This window comes from Onychostruthus taczanowskii, unplaced genomic scaffold (assembly GCF_017590055.1).
Source record: "Onychostruthus taczanowskii isolate IOZ18803 unplaced genomic scaffold, ASM1759005v1 scaffold4, whole genome shotgun sequence".
NCBI lineage: Eukaryota > Metazoa > Chordata > Aves > Passeriformes > Passeridae > Onychostruthus > Onychostruthus taczanowskii.
In genome coordinates this window covers 8,018,099-8,040,689 of record NW_024501459.1, presented here as the reverse complement: position 1 = coordinate 8,040,689, position 22,591 = coordinate 8,018,099, and the positions used below count along the sequence as shown (strand labels likewise).

Genomic DNA, 22,591 nt, shown 5'->3' with positions numbered 1-22,591 from the left:
GAGGCAACCTTAGGGAGTTTATTATTTTTATTCATGCTGCTGTCTTACAGCAACACTCAAAGGTCAATGGCACTCACTGTTAACACCTTAAATTTGGCTCCTCTAAAATTATTTTTCACACAGCTTTTGCTGAAGGAACTGGAAAAGCCTTATAGGGACATTCCCAACCTTTGTATGCCCATATATGTGGCTGACTCAAAAGATACACTGTCAACTCAAGTATTGCCTAAAATTAGACTTTATTTACTGATTACTGTTCTGATGTTATCTTTTAAGATTAAAAAAAGCTTTGGCTCCTCTGCTAGCAGCTATCTTCTCCTGTTTGAAAGCATCCTAGGAGGAGCTGTGGACTTGAGGCCAACTGTTGTGAAGAGGCAACTGTGACTCTCCACTTCAGCAACTAACTCAAAGGTTTCATCCTTTCTCTGTCCTTTACAATGAGCTAGGTTGTGTCAGAGATGGGTGTTGAAGAGCTTGTGGCATTGACCCAGGGAGTTTTATGCAAGTTTCATTTTTACTGGTGATACCAGGGCATGTAGAGCAGCACACAGTGACAGTGCTGAGCCTCTGCTGCTCCAAACTCATGTACCTGCTCTTGCACAGACGCATCAGGAGCCACCAGCCTTCAGCAAGGCTCTTACATGAGATGTAACTGCATTGTCAGAGCAGTGTGAAACAAACTCGGATGGTCCAAGCATCTCTGTGCCCATTGCCTGGGCTAGGCTTGCCTGCAACACCCCCATCCTGCAACCTTGCTTGAATGCAGCTTTCAAATGTGTCCTGGTGCTGGTTTTAGCCCAGTCTGTGGGCCTTGATTCCGGGTAGTGTTGGACTATCTCAGAACAGAGGGCATTTCAGTGCTAAACACAATCAGTTGTATATGGCTATTCATTAACTTCAGTGGTAGTATTTGCAAAACAGTTTCAGATCTGCTTCTTATCAAGTAGCCTGATATCAGGCCTGATATCAGGCCACTGGCAGCACTGTATTCTGGTGAAGTCAAAAACTTAGTGCTTAGGAATATTAATAATCTATCTTACTAGATTTTCATATCCACGAGGATAGAACAGAAGGGTTCTTCATGACATCCTCAGGCCAAAGATATATGTGTTTCTTGGAAAGAAAGCTTCTTTGGAAAGTCCTGATACAGAGGCACCTACAATACCTCATTGCTACATGACTTTGCTCTTCCAGTATCAGGAGTTAAGAATAAAGGCAGTATTTCCCTTCAGACTAAATTTTCCTGTGATACTGACAAAATAATATATGGTAGTGTGTTTGTGGAAGTGCCATCCATAGCCCCTGCCACAACATCTGTAATGATGAAAAAGCAGAAGAGAGATGAAGAAAACCATCCAATGAATAAATTAATTAAGTGCATGCTTTGCAATTACAGCAACCCACAGTGATATGGGGAATGGCTGAGAAATGTGGGAATTTTGTCTGGTGGAGACTCATAATTTCTTTACTTATTGGCTGGCAAGATTTATGGTTTTATTCTGTACTTTGATTCCTTCACCCAGTCTTTTATCTTGGCTGTATCAAAACCTACTCTAGATACCACAGCCCTTAATTAGGAGGACCAGACAAAAAAATCCTGCCAAAATCCTAAGAGTAAACTGTAGTTTTGTATTAGCATTGTCTTCTCCTAAAAACGAAGTGTTTTCAAATAAAAAAAAACCCTGTTTCTCTGGCTTAGAGAAATGTTTGTTGATCCTGTACACCAGAGATGCTGATGAAAACCAACTTCATGTACCCAGATAATTTAATACTACCATTTACTATAATGTACTGCTTGAATTGCAGTAGCACTTAGGATTCCTAGTCACAGACTAGGGCACTGCTGTGCTAGACACCAGGCAGGCATGATACAAAAAAGAAAGTCTCTTCCCTAAAGAATTTGCAGTCTCTGTCATGAGCATGGTCATTACAAAGACAACAATCATTTTTTCCAAGAAATGCCTCATCTTGTTCATTATCCCTTGCAATTAATCTCATGGGGCTCCACTTCCAGCAACATGCACCTGTTAAGTGCAGCCTAGTCGGAGCTTTGAGAGACTTTGATTCTTCTATTTTTTAATGAACAACAAATGGTGCATTAGAGATGTTTGCTACTTCAAATATTCAGACATCTGAATTTCTAATTGTTTAGCATTAGTCATAACTTAAGTAGGACAGAGCAGGTTCTATATATAGCTCATTGCCCAGCCATTCAAGACAGATAGTGTGTTTGTATTTCTTCCCATATTTCCTCACTTGAAAGGAGTGAGAATGCAATTGCAAGATGTCAAGTACTCCAAATTGTTCTGCCCTCATCTCCTTTTCCCCCAGATATTGAGACTGTTTTCAAAATCACAAGATTTTTAGAAAATATTAATTCTAAGTTCTTCTGGTGTTTATTTGGGGATTCTCAGCCTTGATGATATAGCTGGGTGATGTCTTTAAGCTTTAAAATTGATTTTTAAATTTTTTTTATTTATTTTTTTTTTAGCAACAGTTGAAGTCATAACAAGATTCTAGGGCAGGAGTTGCCCTTGGTATCACAGAAGTCCTTTAATTTCACTGATCATTTTCCCCCTCTAGTCAGTTTTCATTTTTCGGTCTCATTCCCCTATTGTATATATTCTTACATGTGAATGTATCATGTGTTTGACATTACTGCATCCAGCTCTGGGGTCCTCAGCACAGTAAAGACATGGACCTGTTGGAGTGAGTCCAGAGGAGGGCCACTGAGATAATCAAAGAGCTGGAACACCCCTCCTATGAGGAAAGGCTGAGAGAGTTGGGGTTGTTCAGCCTAGAGAAGAGAAGGCTCTGGGGAAACATTAGGGTGCTTTGCAGTAACTAAAGGGGGCTGATGAGAAAAATGGGAAAAAACTTCTTAGCAAGATCTGTTGCAATAGGACAAGGGGTAATGGTTTTAAATTAAAAGAGGATTGATTTAACTTAGATACAAGGAAGAATTTTTTACAATGAGGGTGGTAAAACTGGCACAAGTTGCCCTGAGAGGCGATAGATGCCCCTCCCTGGAAACCTTCACCAGGTGGATGGGGCTCTGACTGAGTGGAAGGTGTCCCTGCTTATTGCAAGGGCATTGGACTAGATGACCTTTAAAAGGTCCCTTCCAAGCCAAACTATTCTGTGATTCTGTGATTATGAAGGAAACCCTGGCTCACAACAAGCACACATGGTGGATGTTTTGCAGTTGAATGAGGGTTTCACTTCTTGAAAATTCAAACTCCAGCATTTATTCCATTACCACTTTCTCCAACAGGAGAACAGTGAGTTGGCCATTGAAAAGAACAGAGATCCAGAAGTTTGCTCAAATCTCTTCTGCCTGGATGCTGGAGAAAATGCCACAACAGCTCAGTTGTGCTCAAATATTTATCTTGAATTTTCTAGTAGTGCTCGGATCCATTACCCCAGCTGCCTGGTTCCCCCATGCTTGTGACATGGCTACAACGTCAGAGCAAAGTGCACTAAACCTTGCTGCTGCCACTAATGGCTGATGAGAGCCCTGGTGCTGCACATGATAAGATCAAGGCAGGGTTCCTGGTGTCAGTGATGTGTTTGAAGGCTGAAGCCATCTCTGGCCCAGTGGTCTTTCCCTAGCTGGGCAGGCAGACAGACTCTCATCTGCTCCTGGCCTTTTGTGGACAGTTCTTCACAGACTTCCTGGAGCAAGCCTGCCAACAACATCCATAATGTGGTTACAGCATTGTGGGCTCTGTGCTCCCCTCCCAGCCCCAAGTTCAGGGTCAGTTCTGGGCTCCAACCTCCTGGGACAGAAATGTTCTTGGGTAAAGGCACTGTGGAATTCCCTCCCTGCCCTTCCTTGAGGTTCCACCCTGGTTTCCTCTATTTCCCCTTGGCCAGTGGTGTGCCCAGTGCCTGCCCTCCCCTGGCTCAGCTCCCCTGTTTTGCTCACTGCAGCCATACCCTGCTGTCCATCGTGTCTGTGCGTGTCCATGTCTCTGCCTCTCTGAACGGAAGGGAACCTGGCTATCTCAGTGCTCCAGATGCGTGCCAGATGCAAACCCAAATCCTTGTCCTTGCCTCAGTCTGCACCAAGGCCAGACAGACAAATTGGGTACTCAGCTAGCCAGCAAAATTTCTTTCATGGCCAAATATGCCCAGACACCAAGACAGCCAGGAATACCAGTTGCTCGGCGCTCCTGGGACATGCCTGGTTGATGGATTTCCTTGCTGCTCCCAATAACTGTGAGATTAGTTCCTGCAGCATTATCACCAACAGCATGCACGTGCCTGTGCAGCCTTCTTCAGCCCTTATCTGAGAGCAAGAATAGCAGCTGACAAATCTTGTGAGGTAAATATAAAGGTCAGCTGTTGCCTCCCTGGATGAGGGCTGTCAGGAGCAGAGAGGCGCAGCACTTTCCTGCCTGCATGCTTCTCACAGCTTCTGCAAGTCCTTTCCCTGCTCAGGAGAAGAGAGCAATGCTGTGAGACCTCCAAAGCGCTTTTTGGTGCTGTCCAAGAGGGTGTGGGAGCAGCTCCTCCCCATGTGACCCCCTGAACAAGCAGGGCTGTGGGCGAAGGGAAGGCTCTGGCTGGGGCAGTAGGTCCTTGCTTGGGATTCCTGAGCAGCGCACACTGCCCTGCTCAGCTGGGGCCAGGCCATCCCTGCAAATCCACCGTGTGTGAGCTGCTGGGGGTGGCTGTGCTCCTCCCAGATGTGGTGGAACAGAGAGGATATTCCTGAGGAATTTCTCCTTCTGCTGGGACATCCAAACCCATAAAATTATGTCTTGTGAGCAGATATCTAGGATAAAGAGTATGAATATGAAGTTGTAAATGAAAATAGTCCTCTGGTTGAGCTAATGAACTTGGTCTCAGATAATGCAAGATTCACTCCTGCTTCTTACACAATTCCTGGAGAGATACCTGATAAATTTCTTCATCATCTAATGCTGTTTTCCCCACTGGAAAGTTTGGGAATTTAAGGTGCTTTACTCTGTCACGGGACTGTAGGAAAATCTGGTACAAGTTATAGGTGGAGCTCTGCTGTAAGATTGAGGTGCACCACAGAAAATCTCTGTGACAGGAGCATGTGACTTTCTTCCCAGAGCAAAGTGATTGAAAAATGAAAGAGAAATTAAAAGTGAAGGAGAGAATTTTGAAGACTTCTGGGGTCAGAAGCAAGGGCAGATAGCTGAAATCCTTATCAGTTTAATTCTTCATCCTGATCTAGGACATACTTTTTTGTATTTAATTGATTTATTTAGATTGATTTTTATAACTCACTTTAATTGAGGTTCTTTATGATTATTCTAGCAAACTCAGTCTGCTGTGGAATAATATGCAAATGTATTTTGTTCTTAAAGTGGCTTATCACCTTCAGGCAGAGTAAGATACCCTGAATTTTTCTTTTCTTTTTCTCTCAGTTGTCCTAGAATCCATCATATTTATAACTATCAGATACAGATTTCTTTGTATCAAGGCTACCAAAAGATGAAATGGAAGTGTGATGTACACATGTGTCAGTGCATGATTGCTGGCATCTCAGAGTGGGTGAGATGAGCTGAGTTCACCTGAAATAGTCAGACTGCAAGATCGTGTCTGATCACAGGGATCAAGAATGAAGGGGTACTGTGAGATGTGGAAATGTTTGCTGAACTCACCAATGCAAAAAAATCCTTACAGTCTTCTGACAAAGTGGTAATGAAATATTGCACTGTGGTAGAAAGCTGATCTACATGTGGTGTGTGTCCTTCCACGTTTGTAGTTGGACATCTTCAGAAATACCTGGGGTAAGAGCCATACCCTCAGTTTAACATCATCCCCTCTGTATTGCCATACTTAGAGCTGGGTGATCTCTGTGCTGTGGTCAGTCAGTGAGGAGGGCATTCTTCTCGCCTCACATGGCTGTCTAAGAATCCAGTGGCCAGGCAAAGGTGGCTGTCTGCACTCCCTTTATAGACAAGGGAACAAGGTGAATGTCTCCAGGAACCTGAAGGTGCCCTATTGCAGCGGGGTGCCTCATGCTCTGGGCATGCTTTTGCTTTCTGAGCTACCTCAGAGCAGCTGTAATTGCTTTTCTGTGGGTGCCTGAGTTTGAGATCACTGAGGCTAAAGGGCAGGAGCACTCAACCCAAGTCAGAGGAGAGGAAATGGGTCTCAATAGTACTTTTTATTTCTAGACAATGTTATTTTGTGATTCACTAAAATTTCTGTTTGCTCCTGATGTTTGCAGAGTGAGTCAAATATGAACACTTTTCTTATGAAGGGTATGCTAATCTCAAACTATAACACTAAACAAAAATCTCTAATCCAGATGCACCTGATATCCTCCTTGCCTTCCTTTTTCACCCCTCAGGTGAGAAGCCAAGATTTCTTCTGTTGCAATCTCCTTCAGGAGTGACAGCTGACATTTCACTCAGAAGCTAGTGACTCTGGAGAAAGGACTTTTATATTCCTAGGCAGTCAGTTCTGCATTTGAAGTGCTGAGGGAAGTGCTTTTTGGTTTATGTATCTGTGATATTTTATATTCCTCGTTATCAAGACATCCGACTGTCTCACAGTGTTCCCTGCATTGCTGCAAGCCCTCTCACACATCACTCAGGATCCATGAGAAAAGTGGGGTAATAAGACCATGTTGGCTTAGAAACAAGCTTTTGTGAGACATTGCAGACCATGTTCAGAGCCAGGAGTGAGGAAAAAAAATGGAGGAGAAGAAACTGGCAGGTTGTACAGCTCTTGTGAGAACTTAGGGACCCCAGCCTGTTTCTATGTTGCATTTGTTATACATGGATTTTTTCAAGGGACAAAACTGTCTGCCTAAAGAGACTTAAATAGTATTGTAAATTATTAAAAACATAACATAACCTGTGCCATTTCTCACTGGCATCAATCGCTCTGTCTTATCCAGATCTCACCCCTAACACACACACACAAAATACTATTTTGATCAAATTTTTTTTTTTTTACATTTATGGTCACATTACTTTAAGAGGATTTTATTTTTTAAAAGAATATGTTAAACCGAAAAATGGAGACACTGTGATAAAGCCCAATCCAGAGTACATCTGAAGGGTTTGAGTTTAATAAGTACCTCTTACATTTTCCTTCAGTTGATTGAACTTAGCTCCTGTTTCTTTGAACCTCTTGTTCTCACTGAAAGCCATGCTGACATGCTTTAAAAGCATTCAAATAACTGCTGCTGTGACTAGCTACACAACATATTCTGTTCTGTAATACACGTTTCAGTTCATGGATGCCTGAGCAAAAAGTGGTAATGAAGAGCTAAATCTGTGGTACTACTACTTGTTCTTCCATTTGTTTCTTCATGACGCACAAGATCTGATTCTTTGGCACTTTGCAAAAAATGCATCTGAGGCTGCAGCTAGGTACAACTAAAATTGAAGTTTAGAGCATCCCTAAGGAGATGCTCAGAACTGGGCTGTGGCCAACCTCATACATTAAGTAGTTTTGACTTTGTTATTTATTAAGGAAATGGAGTTCAGATTTATCACTTTGCATCAATATCATGTGACCACCTGTTCTGTCCCAGCTCCTCACTACAATGGGAGACACTCAAGTGTGTGACCACAGGAGTTTATTGTCTGGACAAAGGTTTTCTGTAAAGTTCTCCAATTTAAAGGGAAGGATATGACTGATGTTTCAACTGAGGCAGTGGAGAAGGAGGGCTGAGAGACATTGGCAAAGATAATGGGATGCAAAAATGGAAGAACACACATTACACATGGAATGGATGTTGGGCAGAAGTTATTTCTATAGGCAGCACTTCTTCTTGAAGAGATCAGAGGGCAAGAAACCCAGGTGGAGACATTGATGTAATATGGTCTGGAGCCATACTGGTCATGGGAGAACACCTCGAGAAAGGCTCCACGTGGCATTAGGACAGGCCGGAGGGGAAGGCCTTAGCTGAGGAGGGCAGACAGGGAAAGCACACGGCCGTGGCCTTGAAGAAGTGGGGAAGATCAGCTAGCGGGGTCGAGAAGGGATAAAAAGGAGCAGTTGTTGCCTCCAGGCAGAGGGAGGGAAAGCAGCGGAGCGGAGCAGGGCCCGGGCGGCGGGAGCGGTGCCGGCAGCGCGGAGCCGGGTTAGCCGGGTTAGCCGGGTTAGCCGGGTTAGCCGGGTTAGCCGGCGGCGCTGCCAGCGGCCCGGGCAGAAGGAGCGCAGCGCCCCGGGCCAGCTCCCTGCCCCGGCAGATGCTCCCAGGCGGCCCTGGCGGCTGTCTCGGCCTTCCCCGCCGCCCCCGGGGCGTTCCCGCCCTCTCTCCCGCCGGCGGGGTCCCTGGCAGCTCCGGTGCCAGCGCTGCCCGGCTCCTTCCCGGCACTGGCACCTGCCCTGCCTCTGCCCCGCGGGCTCGGCTGCGCCCCTGCCCGCTTCGCAGAGCGCTGCCCCCACCAGGACCGACCCCGGGAGCGGAGCAAAGACGGGACCCACGCAAAACACGCGCCCCGCGGAGCCTCCTGCGCCGACCCGTCGCAGTCGCCCCGTGCGGGCGGGCTCGGAGGCCGGGGGACCGGGAAAGACCGGGGATGGAGAAGGAGATTGCCCGGGATAGCAGCCCCCGTCCCGCTCGGGTCGGGTCCCTCCCGGCGGGCCGGCCCGTGAGTGGAAAGTTTCCCCGGAGTGACCTCTCATAGTACGCGCCCGCTAGGAAATCTCATTCAAGTATTTTTGTCAATGGGGTGGGGGGGGCATCCTGCTCCCCGGCCCCCGGCCCGGCTGACGTCACTGCAGAGGCGATAAATATCTGTTGATATAATTGGACGTGAGATTTGGGGTTGCGATAGCGAAACTCGGCCCATCGCCGCTCCGACGGGCCCCCATGATTTATTCAGCAGTAGATCGGGGCACGCAATCGGGCTGTCAGGGAGAGCGTCAGCTTATTAGGCAAGTTCTGCGTGATTCCAGGAGAGGGTCTAAGCTATAAAAATCCCGCGCCCCGGCTCTGATTAGTACCAAATCTGATCCCAAGTTCGCCAGGAGCCGGCTCCGAGGGAGAGCGAGAGGAAGGGACGCCGGGCACCGCCGAGTCCCGCCGCCGCCCGCCCTGCCCTGCCGCTGCCGCCGCCGCCGCCGCCCCAGGTAGGTGCGCGGCCAAGCCCGGGCGCGCAGCGGATGCGCTGCCCTGCGCTGAGCGGGGCTGAGCGTCCCGAGGGATACGGGGAACTGTCCTGGCCGGACAGGGAGCGGGGAGGTGGGGAACGGGAGCTCGAACCCCGCAGGTGGTGGGGAGAGCCGCCCCTCCACGGGCACCCCACGTTCCCTCTCTCCCCGGGTGGGTGAAGAGGCGCCGGTCGCGAATACGCGTGGACGCTCCGCTGGGGCTCAGCCCAGCCTGGTTCCCGGGAGCCGCTGCCGGGGCAGATCGGAGCCGCCCCGCGGGGTTGTTCCGCGGGGCTGTTCCGCGGGGTTTTTCTGCGGGGAGCGGCCGCCTCGACGGCGCGGGTGGACGGGCCGGGGTGAGCGCGGCCGGGGGTGGTGTGCGGGAAACGGAGGGGCGCGGAGCGGCGCGTTTCAGCACCGGGACAGCGGCGGCGGGGACGCCCCCTCCCCGGCCGCCCGCCGCCCTCCCCGCCGCTGCGGCTCGGCTTTGTAACCCAGCCCCCGTCCCCCGTCTGCCCCCGCAGGTTTGGGCCCCGATCATGAAGATCCCGCTGCTGGTCTCCACGGGAATCCTGCTGGTCGCCCTCCTGCCCTGTCAGGAGTGCAGAGCTCTCAGCAAGAGCCCGGCACCCGCCCCTGGGGCTCTGCACCAGCCAGATTTCTTCCAGCAGCAGCAGCGACAGCAGCAGCAGCAGCAGCAGCAAACTCTGCCTGTCCTGCTCCGCATGGGAGAAGAGTATTTCCTGCGCCTGGGCAACCTCCACAAGAGACCCGTTGGCTCTTTCTCCGCCTCCTCCAGCAGCACCAGCCACCTACAGCCCGAAGCCTCCGCCAACAACTTTTTCCGGGCGGCGGTTCAACAGCTGCAGCAGCTGCCCGAGCGCTCGCCGGGGAACCGAGAGGACGGCGAAGCCGAGGGTGAGGCGGTGGAGAGGGAGAAGCGATCCGAGGAGCCCCCAATTTCTCTGGATCTGACTTTCCACCTCCTGCGAGAAGTCTTGGAGATGGCCCGAGCCGAGCAGTTAGCGCAGCAAGCTCACAGCAACAGGAAACTGATGGAGATAATCGGGAAGTGAAACGGCCCCTCCCCGCCTTGCCAAAGAGATTCCGCAGTTAGCACAAGAATAATTACACCGTCCGATGTACCATAGTGCTGCTCTGATGTCATCTCTTTATTTTTATATAGCTTTAAACCTAGAAGGGCGTACTCCGAACAGCCTCTGTCCCTTGACTAGCATGCACAACCGTGTACCAAGTGCAGAAACACGAGTGTCGTTTGTAACCTCCCTTACCTTTATTTATTTCTCCATTTCCCAGTTATTCTAGTGCCATCGCTACGTAGGGATGTGTGAGCATTGGAAGAAATGGTTCCAAGAAGACAGAAAACTTTTCTGTTGGGGGCAGGGAGGTGGGAGGGGGAATCTCTGTAAGCTACTTTCAATCCACTTTTTTTTTTTTTTTCCTGTAAACATTTTCACAATAAAACATCTTTTCAGCGCTCGGTCGATTTGGTTGTGTAAGAGAATGTTTAATATTTATATTTTTAATAAAAGCTGCAAAGTAAAGATGCCTCGATAGACTTTCTTGCCTAGACGCCTGAGGGCTGCTCCTCCTCCCTCAGCGCTTACCGGGGCGGGGGGGCACCCATGGCCGTGGACACCCAGAGCCGCGGGAAGCCCTGGATCTCCCCCGGGGATGTTTCCCTCCCTCCCGGGGAGCTCCGTCTCCGCGGGCTCTCCCGCTGTCGCGCCCCGACGCCGCCGGCCCCGGACGGGGGCTGCCCCCGCCGCCGCCCTCGGCGCAGGCTGTTCCCGGGAGCGCGGTGTCGAGGGCAAATCGGTGCCCCCCAGAGCTGCCGAATCCCACCTCTGCAGCCCCCCGAGGGAGCTCCCTGCCTCCTGCAGCTGTGGCCGGGATCGGGCAGCCTCCTCCCGCCGGGGAGCAGCGGTGGGAAAGCGGTGAGGCGCTCCCGCATCTCTTTTGCGTTTTCGCATCCTTCCCGCACACAAAAGGACAGGTTCCTCCCTGCTTCGGCTTCCCCCGTCCCGACGGCCGTGCCCGAGCGGGGTCCCTCCCAGGGACTTCTAGGGAGGCTGCAGTGGGTGTGGAGAAACTTCCCGGGAGGAGCTGGGGGAAATCTCCAGGACGACTGGGAGAAAATAGTAAATCCCTCACCCCGAACCAAATCCCATGGAAAAGCTGCTCCAGCAGCCGGAGGCGATGCGGTGGCGGTGCTGGGCGGCGCTCGTTCTGGGCTGTGCGAGTTCCAAAGCTTTGCGCGGAGCTCGCCTGTGCAGCCTCCAAAACTCTTGCAGGAGAGTTTTCCAGGGAACGTTCTCCAGAGAGAACAGACACCAACGAGTGCCGGTAGCAACGGGTGTCCAGGACAGGGGTCGACCCCCCAGCTAACCAGCCTGCACTGCCAGCTCACCAGTCCTGCCGGGGCACAGCGCAGCCTTATGGCCCCACACAGGCCCCTGCCAAAACAGAGCAGTGAGGGCCTGGCTCGGGCATTTGGGAAAGATCCACACGTAACCCTAGTGCAGAGCTTGACACCTGGTCCCCTATGGCACCGAGCATCCCGGCAGCCTGCCAATCTCTTAAACACTGCTGAGTGTTGACACCCTACTCACAGTGACAAAAACCACAGAGAGTTGCCTTCAGTACAACTTGTAGAGCCTCTTTTAAGACACAAATTTGATTTCATTTGATGGCTCAACATCTGCAATGCACATGGAACAGGAAAGTCAGCATCTACCTTTTCTACAGCACAGCACAGGGGCTTCAAATTAAACCTTGAGTGAATACCTGTGACCACCTTATTGCACCCTGGTTTCATGTAAGAACATGTCCCCTTTTGTACACACACTGATGGCTGAGAAGACACGGACACAGGTTATGCCTGGACAGACTGGGCAGCACTTCAGCAACTGCCCCACACACTCAGAGCTGTGGGGGGGTCTTGGCCAGTGCTTTTGATAAGTGTCTCTTCCTCACTCCTGCCACTGGGAATTTTCCTTACAAATAATGTGTTTCTGCGAGCGTCATCTGTTGTGGTGTAGTAGGAAGAGCAAGTGCAAAAGAAGAAATGGCAGCTTCCTTCTTCGCTCCCGTGTTCAGCCTCCGCAGCCTGGGAAGCACCAGTACTGTTAGACACAACCCCGACTCAGGGCTGCCAAGGACACGATAGTGTCACTGAAGTCACCAGCACTGACAAGCGGGGACGCAGGAGGATACCGAGGAGAAACACTGTTTTGGCAAAGGATGCTACTAGAGAATATCATACCAGCGTTTTAGCTAAGAACATTGGTGAAGTGTTTACACCTACACGGGGACGTGCCATCAAGTGAGTTAAAAAACACTAGCAGTGCTCAGCCTAAAGCTGTAGTGATGCTTCTTCCCCCTTGGAAGCAAGAAAATATTGGAAAACACTCTGACTACAATACATACAGTAATCTGTCCCCATGCTCCCCTCCCTCTCAGGTCTGTCAGTTCAAGGGTATGGTGTGGAGGTCAGCTGAGTTCCTAGGAATGAAACCTGCTCGGATGCCCCTTCCCAGGCCAGTTTCTGTGCTGACTGCAGCCAGGCTGCCTGTGCTCACGATCCTTCTGAGGAGAAGCACACCACAAGCCAGCCAGGGTGAGTCATCACTCATTCAGTGAGTTCAACCACGAGAAGGAGAAGACATGACGAGCCGGCTCGTCACCCCTCTCACTGCTCACGGGAGCTTCCTCCACTCGTCCTTGAGGGTATGGCTCAGAACCAGTCTGCAAAGGAAGGAAAGGTTGATAAATGGAAGAGGAAAATATGAATTGCGTTAAAATCCATAAGATTTCACAACATGCAGGGAAACAGAATGAATTGGGAAATAAGGGAAAAGGCAGGGAGCATGGAAATTTGGGAAGCTAAGACAAGACTTCTAACACCAAAGAAGTCAGAGGGACTCTTGCCATGACCAGTGTCTGAGGAAGGATTATGCTGGGTGAGCGTGTAGCATCTGTGCAAAGGGCTTAGTCCTGATTTGGACCTCTGGAATATTATTGCACTGAAGGTGATAAATGCCTGTTCAGAAGTGATCCTGAGCCAGCTTGGCTTGTGTAGCTGGGCCTCCAGATTGATGTGAACCAGAGCCAAATGTTATTGCCAGTGCATTGCCACTCAAAATGATACTTGTTCTTCTGTTATGAAATCTGCCTTGGAAGTGTTTTCTTTCTTTTTTTTTTTTTTAAAGTCTTCTAATATTTATTTCACTTCAATTGAACTCCGATGAGGAACAGGAAGTAAATAATACAGAGATATAAACTTCAGTTTATATCTGTCTTATTTTATGCATAGGTGTCCTACACTTACAGTAGAAAAAGGAATCTGGACTTGTATACAATAGCTGCTATTAAAAGGAATTTCTAAAATTAGTTGAATAGCTCACAGACCAGTGTAATAGGCAGAAATATTTTACTAGTTCCAGATTCCTTTGGCAAGGAATGAAGACTGCTTTGTGATAGGATCAGAAATCCTATTAAAGATAAAATATATAAAAATGGGTGATTTGCTAGCTAAGGAAAGCCTTGTGTCTTCATCATTAAAACCGCAATTTAACTTGCAATAGACAGGATTTTTTTCCCTTTGTATTCCTAGATGCACACATACATTATTGTACATTCCTAAAATTAAACCAGCCACACTGCCAGTCTTCTTTGTGCAGGGTTTTAGCTTACTTTGGATATCTCAGCATGATCTCAGGTGAACTATTTGATATCAACGTACTACTCAATAGAGGGCAAATGATAAAGAAATATCCTCTGAATTCCAGCATCTCAGTCATTTATAGAATCGTCCTAAACCAGAAAGTTACTTAAGCAGTGTTTCGAATAGATACATCCAGCAACAAACATTGAAACGGGGATGCTTTTGAGGAACTGAAGCATGGGATGGGTGATTTTACTAAGCATTTTTGTAAGTATTTACTGTTGAAGTGTGCTACAAGAATAAGTAAAAACTAGTGATGTGTTAAGGATAAATTAGCTATTGGGCTTCTTTCCAGTTACTACCTATTTCAGTGTCATCAACAAACAAGACAGCATGAAGGTATGAAAAGAAATAGATCCTTGTTTCTTTATTTATATCTAATTAGATTTCACAGTGCCATTTTTATCAATATCCTTGATTGCTCTAAAGTGAAACAGCCCTATTAATTTCAATGAAATATTATCTGAGAAACTGCTTTACTATTTGAAATGTGAACCAATCTTTGACTTAGATTCATATTTTCAAAGCAAGGCACTCATTGCTACTTACTGCAAAACCCAAACAGGGATCTCACAGTTAGCTTTTGCTTGCCAACTTTATAATGTATTTTATAGAGACCACAAGCATGGTGAAAACATGGGAGAAACAGCTGTCTACTTGAATGCAAAAACCCATTTCCAGCAATGCTGGTGAGAAGGGCTGTCTCCCAGGCTCATGGAAAATTATGGTAAAGAACTGGGCCCAGGGGGCCAGATCTTCAGCTGAAAGGCAGGAAACTAATCGAGGGTTGCAAACCTTTCAACCTGACTACAGTAAATACATGGCTAAACTCTGAGTTATAAGGCATTTGGTGCTCTCTTCATCTTGGCAGATGCAGGAGCATAGGTGGTTCATTACTCTTTTGTGATGCTGAAAATTTTGCCTTTGTTTTTGGAAGGGCAGTCAGAGTGCCTCGACTAGCTAAGAGTAATTTTGAAACTGGTTGTACAATTGTGTGCACCAATGCCTCAGCAGGATGTGTTAGCAGGCATGGTCCTCACATCTCACCCTGTAAAAGAATAGGACTGTCAAGAGGCTTAAAATACAATTCCTTCTTTTTTTTTTTTTTTTTTTTATTTTAATCCACACTGGTACCTTGCCATTTCTCTTTCGGTGCAAGGAAGGCTTCCTTTAGCACTTTCACTTGCTGTTCTAACCAGCCACTATCCAAAAACTTACAGTTCTTTGAAGCAAAGAACTATCTATGAGTTTAAAGTTATGCTGTGTGTTTCATAGGATTTGGACCCAATATATAAGAAGAAAGAAAGCACAATGTAATGACTTAGACTGGCAAGCTGACTGCATTACCCTGTTAACCAGCGCTGCTGGTACTGCATTTCAAGCACAACAACCTTTGTCTGCATCACTGCCAAAATTGTATTTCATAATGTGTTAACTCCTTCATATTTTGCTGCGATGACATCTTCCTGTGTCAGCAAAACAATGTTGGAACTCCAACACATTCCCACTGGGTTTGGCTGGCTGAAGCATTTGCTCCCTGCACCTTGCTGCGCTCAGCAGGCTGCTAGTCTGCAATACCTCCATGCGCCTTTCCAAAACCAATCATTTTCCATCACGCCCAGCCAGAAGTGAAGCAAGCACAAAACTGACAGTAGGGCCATTACTTGGCTTTTAGGCTTGTGTTTTCACACCTGTGACACTTCAATGTTTGTCTCTGAATCACACAGTGACTGAGGTATGCTCTCTTTGTGTAAGACAAGAAACCATCAAAAGATGACAGCAGCAACTTTGTCCATGTTAATAAGTCCATTCTTCCCTTCCAACAGCAGCCCACACAACTCAGAGTTATACAGTGTGCTGGAATTGTCCAAGACAAAGAGTTCAGCTGTAGATTTTACAGAAAAACACCTGTTTTGAACCACCTGTTTTGATTGTGAAAGACAAGGCAGAAGCAGGTCTTTGGGATTAAGACATGTGACTGCTCTGCGGGTCCTTGTAGTCTCATGCTGGATTATCTTGCTCTCCCTGTTACTGCAACCCTACTCTGCTCCCAGAGGAAAGCTCACTGCTGAGCATGGCACAACCCTTGCCACATGCCTTTAAGACAGTCCAGATTCAACACTTCATTGTGTCTGTCCACTGCTATTAGGTAACTTGTCAAGCTTCTGCCTGAGCTTTATTTTTGCCTTGGAGATCTCCTGGGTAGGACTTGTTTTTCACATTACCTAGAATAACAAGTCCCAACCCTTTGGGTCCCTAAAAGTAATAAGGAATAACTGAAGTGTTTACCTCAGATTACATTCATCACATTAGGCCAATGCTGAGAGAGTGCTGAATACTTACACTTTGATTTATGTTTTCCCTTGTGGCATCGAGTGACATCAGATGGTGCTTTCAATAAGCACCAGGAATTTTCACCAGGCCAGCTCATGAAGTGGGGGGAGAAGTACACCATGCATGACTGATGGTTGGTTTTGTTTTTCCCATAAGCAAAGTCCAGGCTGGAGTTTACTTGCCAATTCTGTGGAGGTGCTGAGCAACCACAACTCCCACTGAACAGCCATTCAGCACTCCTCAGCATCTGGCACGCTGGAATTTGCATGAATAAACAATATAAGGATCTCAGAGTTGAGCCTGATGAGTCGTTTCAAAGTTGCAAATATTCAGCATCTTTCAGTATTTGCATCCATAAGCAGGACTCTACTTAAATCTGTATAGGGTTCTTGTAAAAGGGTGTGGGGATGAGGAAAGAAGCCAGTGGGATGGTTTGTCATAACATTTTCATTTATTAGGTCCCAGAAGTTATCCTGTTTATGCTGGGGGAAAATATGTAGTCTAGGCCTTTTATATATTTGAAATACAATGAAGTCTACACATTGATTTCTGCTTTACCAGCACTAACCTCAGCAGCTTTTAGGTACAAAGGCTGGGATCTGTATTGACAAACTTTAGTCATCCAGAAACAAGATTCCCATTCAGGCAAACTCCGTTCATCCCCTCTAATGGGAGTGATCAGAAAAAGGCACAACCAGAGGGTGATTTGTCCCATCTTCAAAGAAGTGGATTGCTCTCTGGAGGTACCCGTTTCACTCTCTACAGACACTCTGGGTGACGGGGTTAGACTACATCTGGCTTTTAAGCAATGATACAAGAAAGATTCCAGTCAAGTATTTCAGGATATCAAAACACTCCTTGATAGGAATTCAGAACTTTGACTGCAGTATTATTTTACAAGATCACAAACTCTTAAATTTAGGAAGCAGGAAGGAAAGGTGAAGGGCTGAATGGCTTCATAATCTACTTTAATGTAGATGGATAAGGTGGTTGGTTACAATCTATATGTATGTTTTCTGGGGCAACAATGCTACCCAAAGCAGGTTCTGCCTCTTGGATCCCTATTCACCTCTTCCTGCTTTGGTTCCATGGTTCACTGCCCTTTTGGATTGCTGCAGCTCTTTGAAGGGCTGTGCTGAATGGGAATGTCACTGGAACAACATCAAATTTTTTACCTTTTTTTTGGGGGGGAAGGAAGATATTTTTAAACCTGGATCATTTGAATGATTTGATTTCAGCGCAGCTCAACAAACAGCTGCCTCAGCACAAATGCCCTATAAGTGGTGGCATCTGGGAAGCAGTAAGAGGCAGGGCCATTTGGCAAAAAACTCCTGAATCACCTTTTCTGCCAGAGGAAAAACTGGATCCACACCCTTAGAGGCACATGAGCTACCCAGTGCCTTTACTACCTCCTTTTTATCCAGCAGGAGAGCAAGGGTGTGAATTTGTTAGAAAGTGTGGGTCTTGGAGAGAGAAGCGGCAAAAATACAGGTTTCTTACTTCTGGGGTTTCTGTAGCTTCAGAAAATGAGCTAGAAATTAAATTTAATTTCCATTTTTAGCTGGCTTGTTTAGAAACAACCCCCAGTGTTGACAAGAACAGGCACGATTAAAAAATGCTAGCTGGTTGCAAAGCAATCACAGAATCTGTAGGCTATGTTTGTCTGCCTCAAATGTCAAGTGTTACACTTCTGGCACTCAACACTTCCAGGCAGCGGAAACAAAGGGAGCACAACAGGTTATTTTTAAATAGTTTAAACTTTAGTTCAAGCATTTTGTTTTCATATTTTTATGCAGTCTAGCTCCTTCAGCATAACACCTGGCAGCTGTCACGTATATCACAACAATATTGTTTCAAGCTAAGAGGCTGCTTATTTTGCATGGATCATTTTTATCAGTGGGAATCAACAGAGCATCCTCCAAAATATTTGCTACAATTACCTGCCACAGAAATACATAAGGTAGCAGACAAAATTATATGCACAGACAAGCTCCATCAGACACAGAATTAGACATACCACACTCTTAATAGTGGTCAGTAAGGAATTTTAAGTCCATCGTGAGGAAATGCCTTTTTTCAATAGATCATCAATATCTTACAATTAACATTTTGTGAGTTATGTCTAATGCAGTCTCATACATAATGATCTCAAAGTGATAAAATATATTTCAGAGGAGAACAGCCCAACTGGCTTATTTTGGTATAGGTTCAATGTATCTCCCATGGGACATGGAGGTCCAGACACTTGAACCTGTGGTGGGAACTGCATTAGAGCATGGTGTGGGAGAGCAGCTTTCTTCTCAGCATTACTTGGGACAAATGACATACAGTTCCCCTATAAAAGTCACCTATTTTTTTTCATAACTCAAAGAAGAAAATGCATACTTGTGCAATATGTGACCCACTGCTGCACCTCATTGATCCAACTTTTTATTGACAGTAATTAACTACATTTTTGCATGAAACCTAGTCCTACTACTAGCCAGGAAAATGAAGGAAACCCAAGAGAAGAGTCTTAAAAACATGCGAATATTAAGGCTGCATGATCAGAACAGCCTGTCCTGCATCTACCCACACCATTCTTCATTCCTCTCGGAGTGAAGGTTTTTTGGGACCTCCTGATCAATCAGCCTTTTACCATTGCTGCTCACTTCCAGCCCTGCTGGAGAACTGTCTAGCAAAGGAAGGATCATGTTGAGAGGCTGCAGGAGTAAGTGCTGGTCACGTAGTACACGCTGGTCACCAGTGCCAGGAAGCTACTTGTGAATATCAGTTCTTCCCCCTTCCTCCTACTGCTGCTTTGTCACAAATGGATGTGAATTCAGATTAACGAGTTAAATGTGAAGTAAAGACCTTCCAAGAACTTCTCCACAGCAGTAATCAATCTAATCTGCGCTGTAGAAGCTTTGCTATTAGCTTTCAGGGAGAAGTAGCAAAAATAGCAATGGTTTAATGTCCTGTCTCTGTCAGGCAGTCTTTCCTTTGACTAATGTGGACTTTTGTATTTCAAAGCTTTTTCTTCCTCTGCAAACGGAACTTTTGGAAATCCAGTGAATGACACAGTGATAGTTCAGGCTGTGATTCACCCTGGAGATCCATTTGTGGGATCAGATAACAGAGCCAGCATAGCTTTGAGGTGTGTAGACATACACATCCCGTGCTCGGAGGCTCATCCCGCGCTGCTCTCATTGTGAGTGACTGGCTGACCTGGGCTCTCCTAAGCCTGCAGGGGGTGAGAGTGGTGTACGTGAGCTGTGGGCACAGCACAGCCTCTCTGAGACACAAAACCAGTGGAGCTGCAAAAAGACAGATTGTCAGCTAAAGCAACCTGCTGCCATTCCTTAAAGCCACCACATAACAGAAGAAGAAAGTCTTGGCCACAGTTACAACATTTTTTCCCCTCATCAGCTGTTGCTGCTACCACTTTTTCTTTGTGTGCTCATTTTTCCATGTCTCCAGTTGCCTGAATCTGCTCCTTACTGCAACCACAGCAACTGAAGCTGTTATCCAAGCTATGACTCTGCTCCAAAACTCCAAAATTGCTCAGTGAGTAGCACTGTGATTGCCCAGATGGATGTCTGTCATGTCAAATCTCACATTGTAATCTCTGCTTGCCCGTTAGCAATGCTGGCCTGCTTGCACAGCACTTGGCCAAGTGATGAGCAAGATATTAAATTGAGTTTCCTTCTGTCCATCTCACACTGTTCCCAGATGAAATCCAAGGAAGCTGTGATAAATTCTGCTCTTAGAGCTTTGGATTCAGTCACAGTTATTGACCAGGTATTGACAGGGAATAGAGCACAGATCACAGTCACTGCCACCAGAGGCAAGCTTGGAACTGACCTGCATCTGGGCAGGCACCAGCTCAATTTTTCTTAAAAAAAAAAAAATTTATTTATTTTATAAAATTAAATTTTGAATTTGTCCATGAATACAAAAACAAATGTATTTAAAAAACAAATATTTTGCTAGATGTTGAAGAGGCTCATCAGCACTAATGGGGGAAATGACAGCTACATTGTCTTGGTAAGGCATTTTGTAATAGAATAAGTCATACAGCAAGTGTTTCATCATGAACAAAACCCACTTCTGTGTACAGAAGTGCTGAGCCAGGAGTGCTCTGAGTGACTGATCTGTATTTCGATCACCACTTTCAGTGGCTGAGATAGACTCAGGCAGATTTTCTAGGGTGCTCTCTAAATTGAAAAGAGCAGTAAGAAATTCAGATCACTTATCCCCCAGGACTGTGAGATCCTCATTCTCTGCTCAGTCAAAGTCATGATGTCTGTTTGACATCTGTAGCATGGTTTGAACATCGCAGCACCTCTTGGCTGGCAGCCAGGGATAACAGGGTTTTTTAATTAGTCACTGGTCTCTTACTTAATGACCTGAGGAAAATTGCAAAGATGCCAGGAATATATATCACCTGAAAAGAGATACAAGACTGAATCATCACTGTTTGATATGTCTGTCTCCCCATTTTCCATTTAGTTTTGGCTGCACATGCAGGCCCCCTGGTCTTTATCTCCATTTTAAAAGCACAGTAGGTGGGCACTGCAGGGTGCTGCATCCAGCCCCTCACCTGCTCACAAGCCTGGAAACCCTGCCAGTGGAATGATACCCTTCCCAAACATAGGGGCTCAGGCCCAGTTAACTAATTACCACCACTGGATTTTCAATCAGATAGGCTGGCATTTAAATATTGATCCATCTCTGATGGTTACAGGAGTGCCAGTGCTGCTTTCCAGAGGTGAGTGAATGGCTGCACTGAGAGCTTGGGCTGTCTCAAGGCAGTAAGATAACTAACCAAATAGTCCAAAAGCAGATGATTTGTGTAGTTGTGACAAACATCTACCACAAAGTGATGTAAACCAGCAACAGTTCATCTGTGATTAAGAAATATTTTTTGTTTACATTCTATTTTCCTTTCCAAACTCCTTAACAATGAGGAGAACGAGTGATGCTTGGAGGAGGAGGCTGAATGGAGGTAGAATTCAGTATTTAAATGAGCTAGTCACAGAAAGACAATGTCTAGGTGAGCCTGGCTTTGTATTTATTTCAACAGGAAAAATTATTTTGTCCAAACTGTCACTGTGGAGATCCTTTTACTAGTAATAGACTGAAAAAAATGAAATATCCATAAATCAGATGATATCTATGACTCACCAGACAAACAGCAGAGCAGACTATTTGAGGGAAAACTTCAGGTGAAGTATTTGCCACTCATTTTAATTATGAGAAACTGTTGTCTGAAATCTGGTCTTAATGCATTGCCCTCACGACTCATCACTGCTGTCTCTGAATCACCCAGATAATTCTCAAAATTAAGGGAGAGGGAGGTGTTAAAAGAGGAACAATCAAGACTTTGCTGATCTCCTTTGCATGTATTGCCAAACTGAGGGGAAAAAATTCACCCGTAGCACAGAGTCAAGAAACAAAATGGAAATTTACAGGCAAAATTTACCACCAACTGAACATCAGCCTGAATGGCCACAGATGTAGCTGCTATCACTGAGTCCCAACTCACTGAGCCAAACTACTGAGAAGCAAAGGCAGCATTTCTTGATTGTTAAGCGAGTTTCCTGCATCTAGTGTTTGTTCAGGTACAGGCTGAGTGCTCCCCTCTACCACCACCCCACCCCCTCCCCTGAGATAATTTAAGAGCTATTTAGGAAGAAGATTGAAACAGAGTTTGATTTGGGCTTCTACACCAGCTGATTCAAGGGTCTCCTACAAAAAGCTCAGCTTCAGTCAAACCTTGCAGATTTTTTAATAGTGCAGGACTAAACCCATTAGTTTTCCACCTAAGAAAAGGTAAAATGCGGTATATAAAGACCTGGATTGCAAATATCAAGTTGATTTTTGCTGTCTGCGTTCCTGGATCTCTCATTAGCACTAAACACACTTGTTGCAGGGAGGAGAGAGCTTTGGGAGCAGCAGCTGGTATCTTGGAAGACAGCTACCTGGGCCATGCCCGTGGCTGATGCTAACAGACTTCTTGTTCTGCTCTGGGGGAAACTGTGGAAAGCTTGTTTTGGGAATGGAGACCCTTTCTTAGCACCATTCCTGCAAGATCCAGCCTCACAAGACTGCCTTCTCTTGAGCAAGAAACCCCTCTTGGAACAGCTGCCTTGAAGTGGGGACTTGTCTTCCTTACCTGAGCAGATTGGCAAGATTGAGTTTCCAATCTGGTGAAGAGAACAATTCTTATTTGTGTTCTGCTGCCATGCTTGTGCAAACATTCCAGAGCAGCGCTGTGCTAAAATGTGGGACCCTGCCTTTTATACCCTGATGGAAAAGTGGAGTTATGTGAGCAAAGAACACAGCACAATCTCTTGGCCTTATTTTGTTTTTCAATGATCTTATTTTGTCCATGTTGTCTGCATATTGACAGGACAACCAAGCAGCTGAAAC

The 22,591-nt window shown here is 46.4% G+C and overlaps 2 protein-coding genes across 5 annotated transcripts in view; one reads left to right on the top strand and one right to left on the bottom strand.

Moving 5' to 3' along the window:
- The first annotated feature begins 8,760 nt into the window (after positions 1–8,760).
- On the top strand, positions 8,761–10,661 carry CRH (corticotropin releasing hormone). The gene is made up of 2 exons (XM_041412737.1): positions 8,761–9,075; positions 9,621–10,661. The coding sequence occupies exon 2, from the start codon at positions 9,636–9,638 to the stop codon at positions 10,170–10,172; it is 537 nt and encodes a 178-aa protein (XP_041268671.1). The 5' UTR covers positions 8,761–9,075; positions 9,621–9,635; the 3' UTR covers positions 10,173–10,661.
- The window catches only part of TRIM55 (tripartite motif containing 55), a 37,240-nt gene continuing 25,257 nt past the window's right edge, over positions 10,609–22,591 (bottom strand). For 3 of the 4 annotated variants that reach the window (XR_005953267.1, XR_005953268.1, XM_041412734.1), the window contains one exon: positions 10,609–12,864. Coding sequence is in view for 1 of the 4 variants with exons in the window: in XM_041412734.1 (XP_041268668.1) it covers positions 12,745–12,864 (120 nt within the window). In the remaining 3 variants the exon portion in view is untranslated. The remainder of the gene's footprint in view (positions 12,865–22,591) is intronic. The other variant, XM_041412736.1, reaches the window with a different exon arrangement.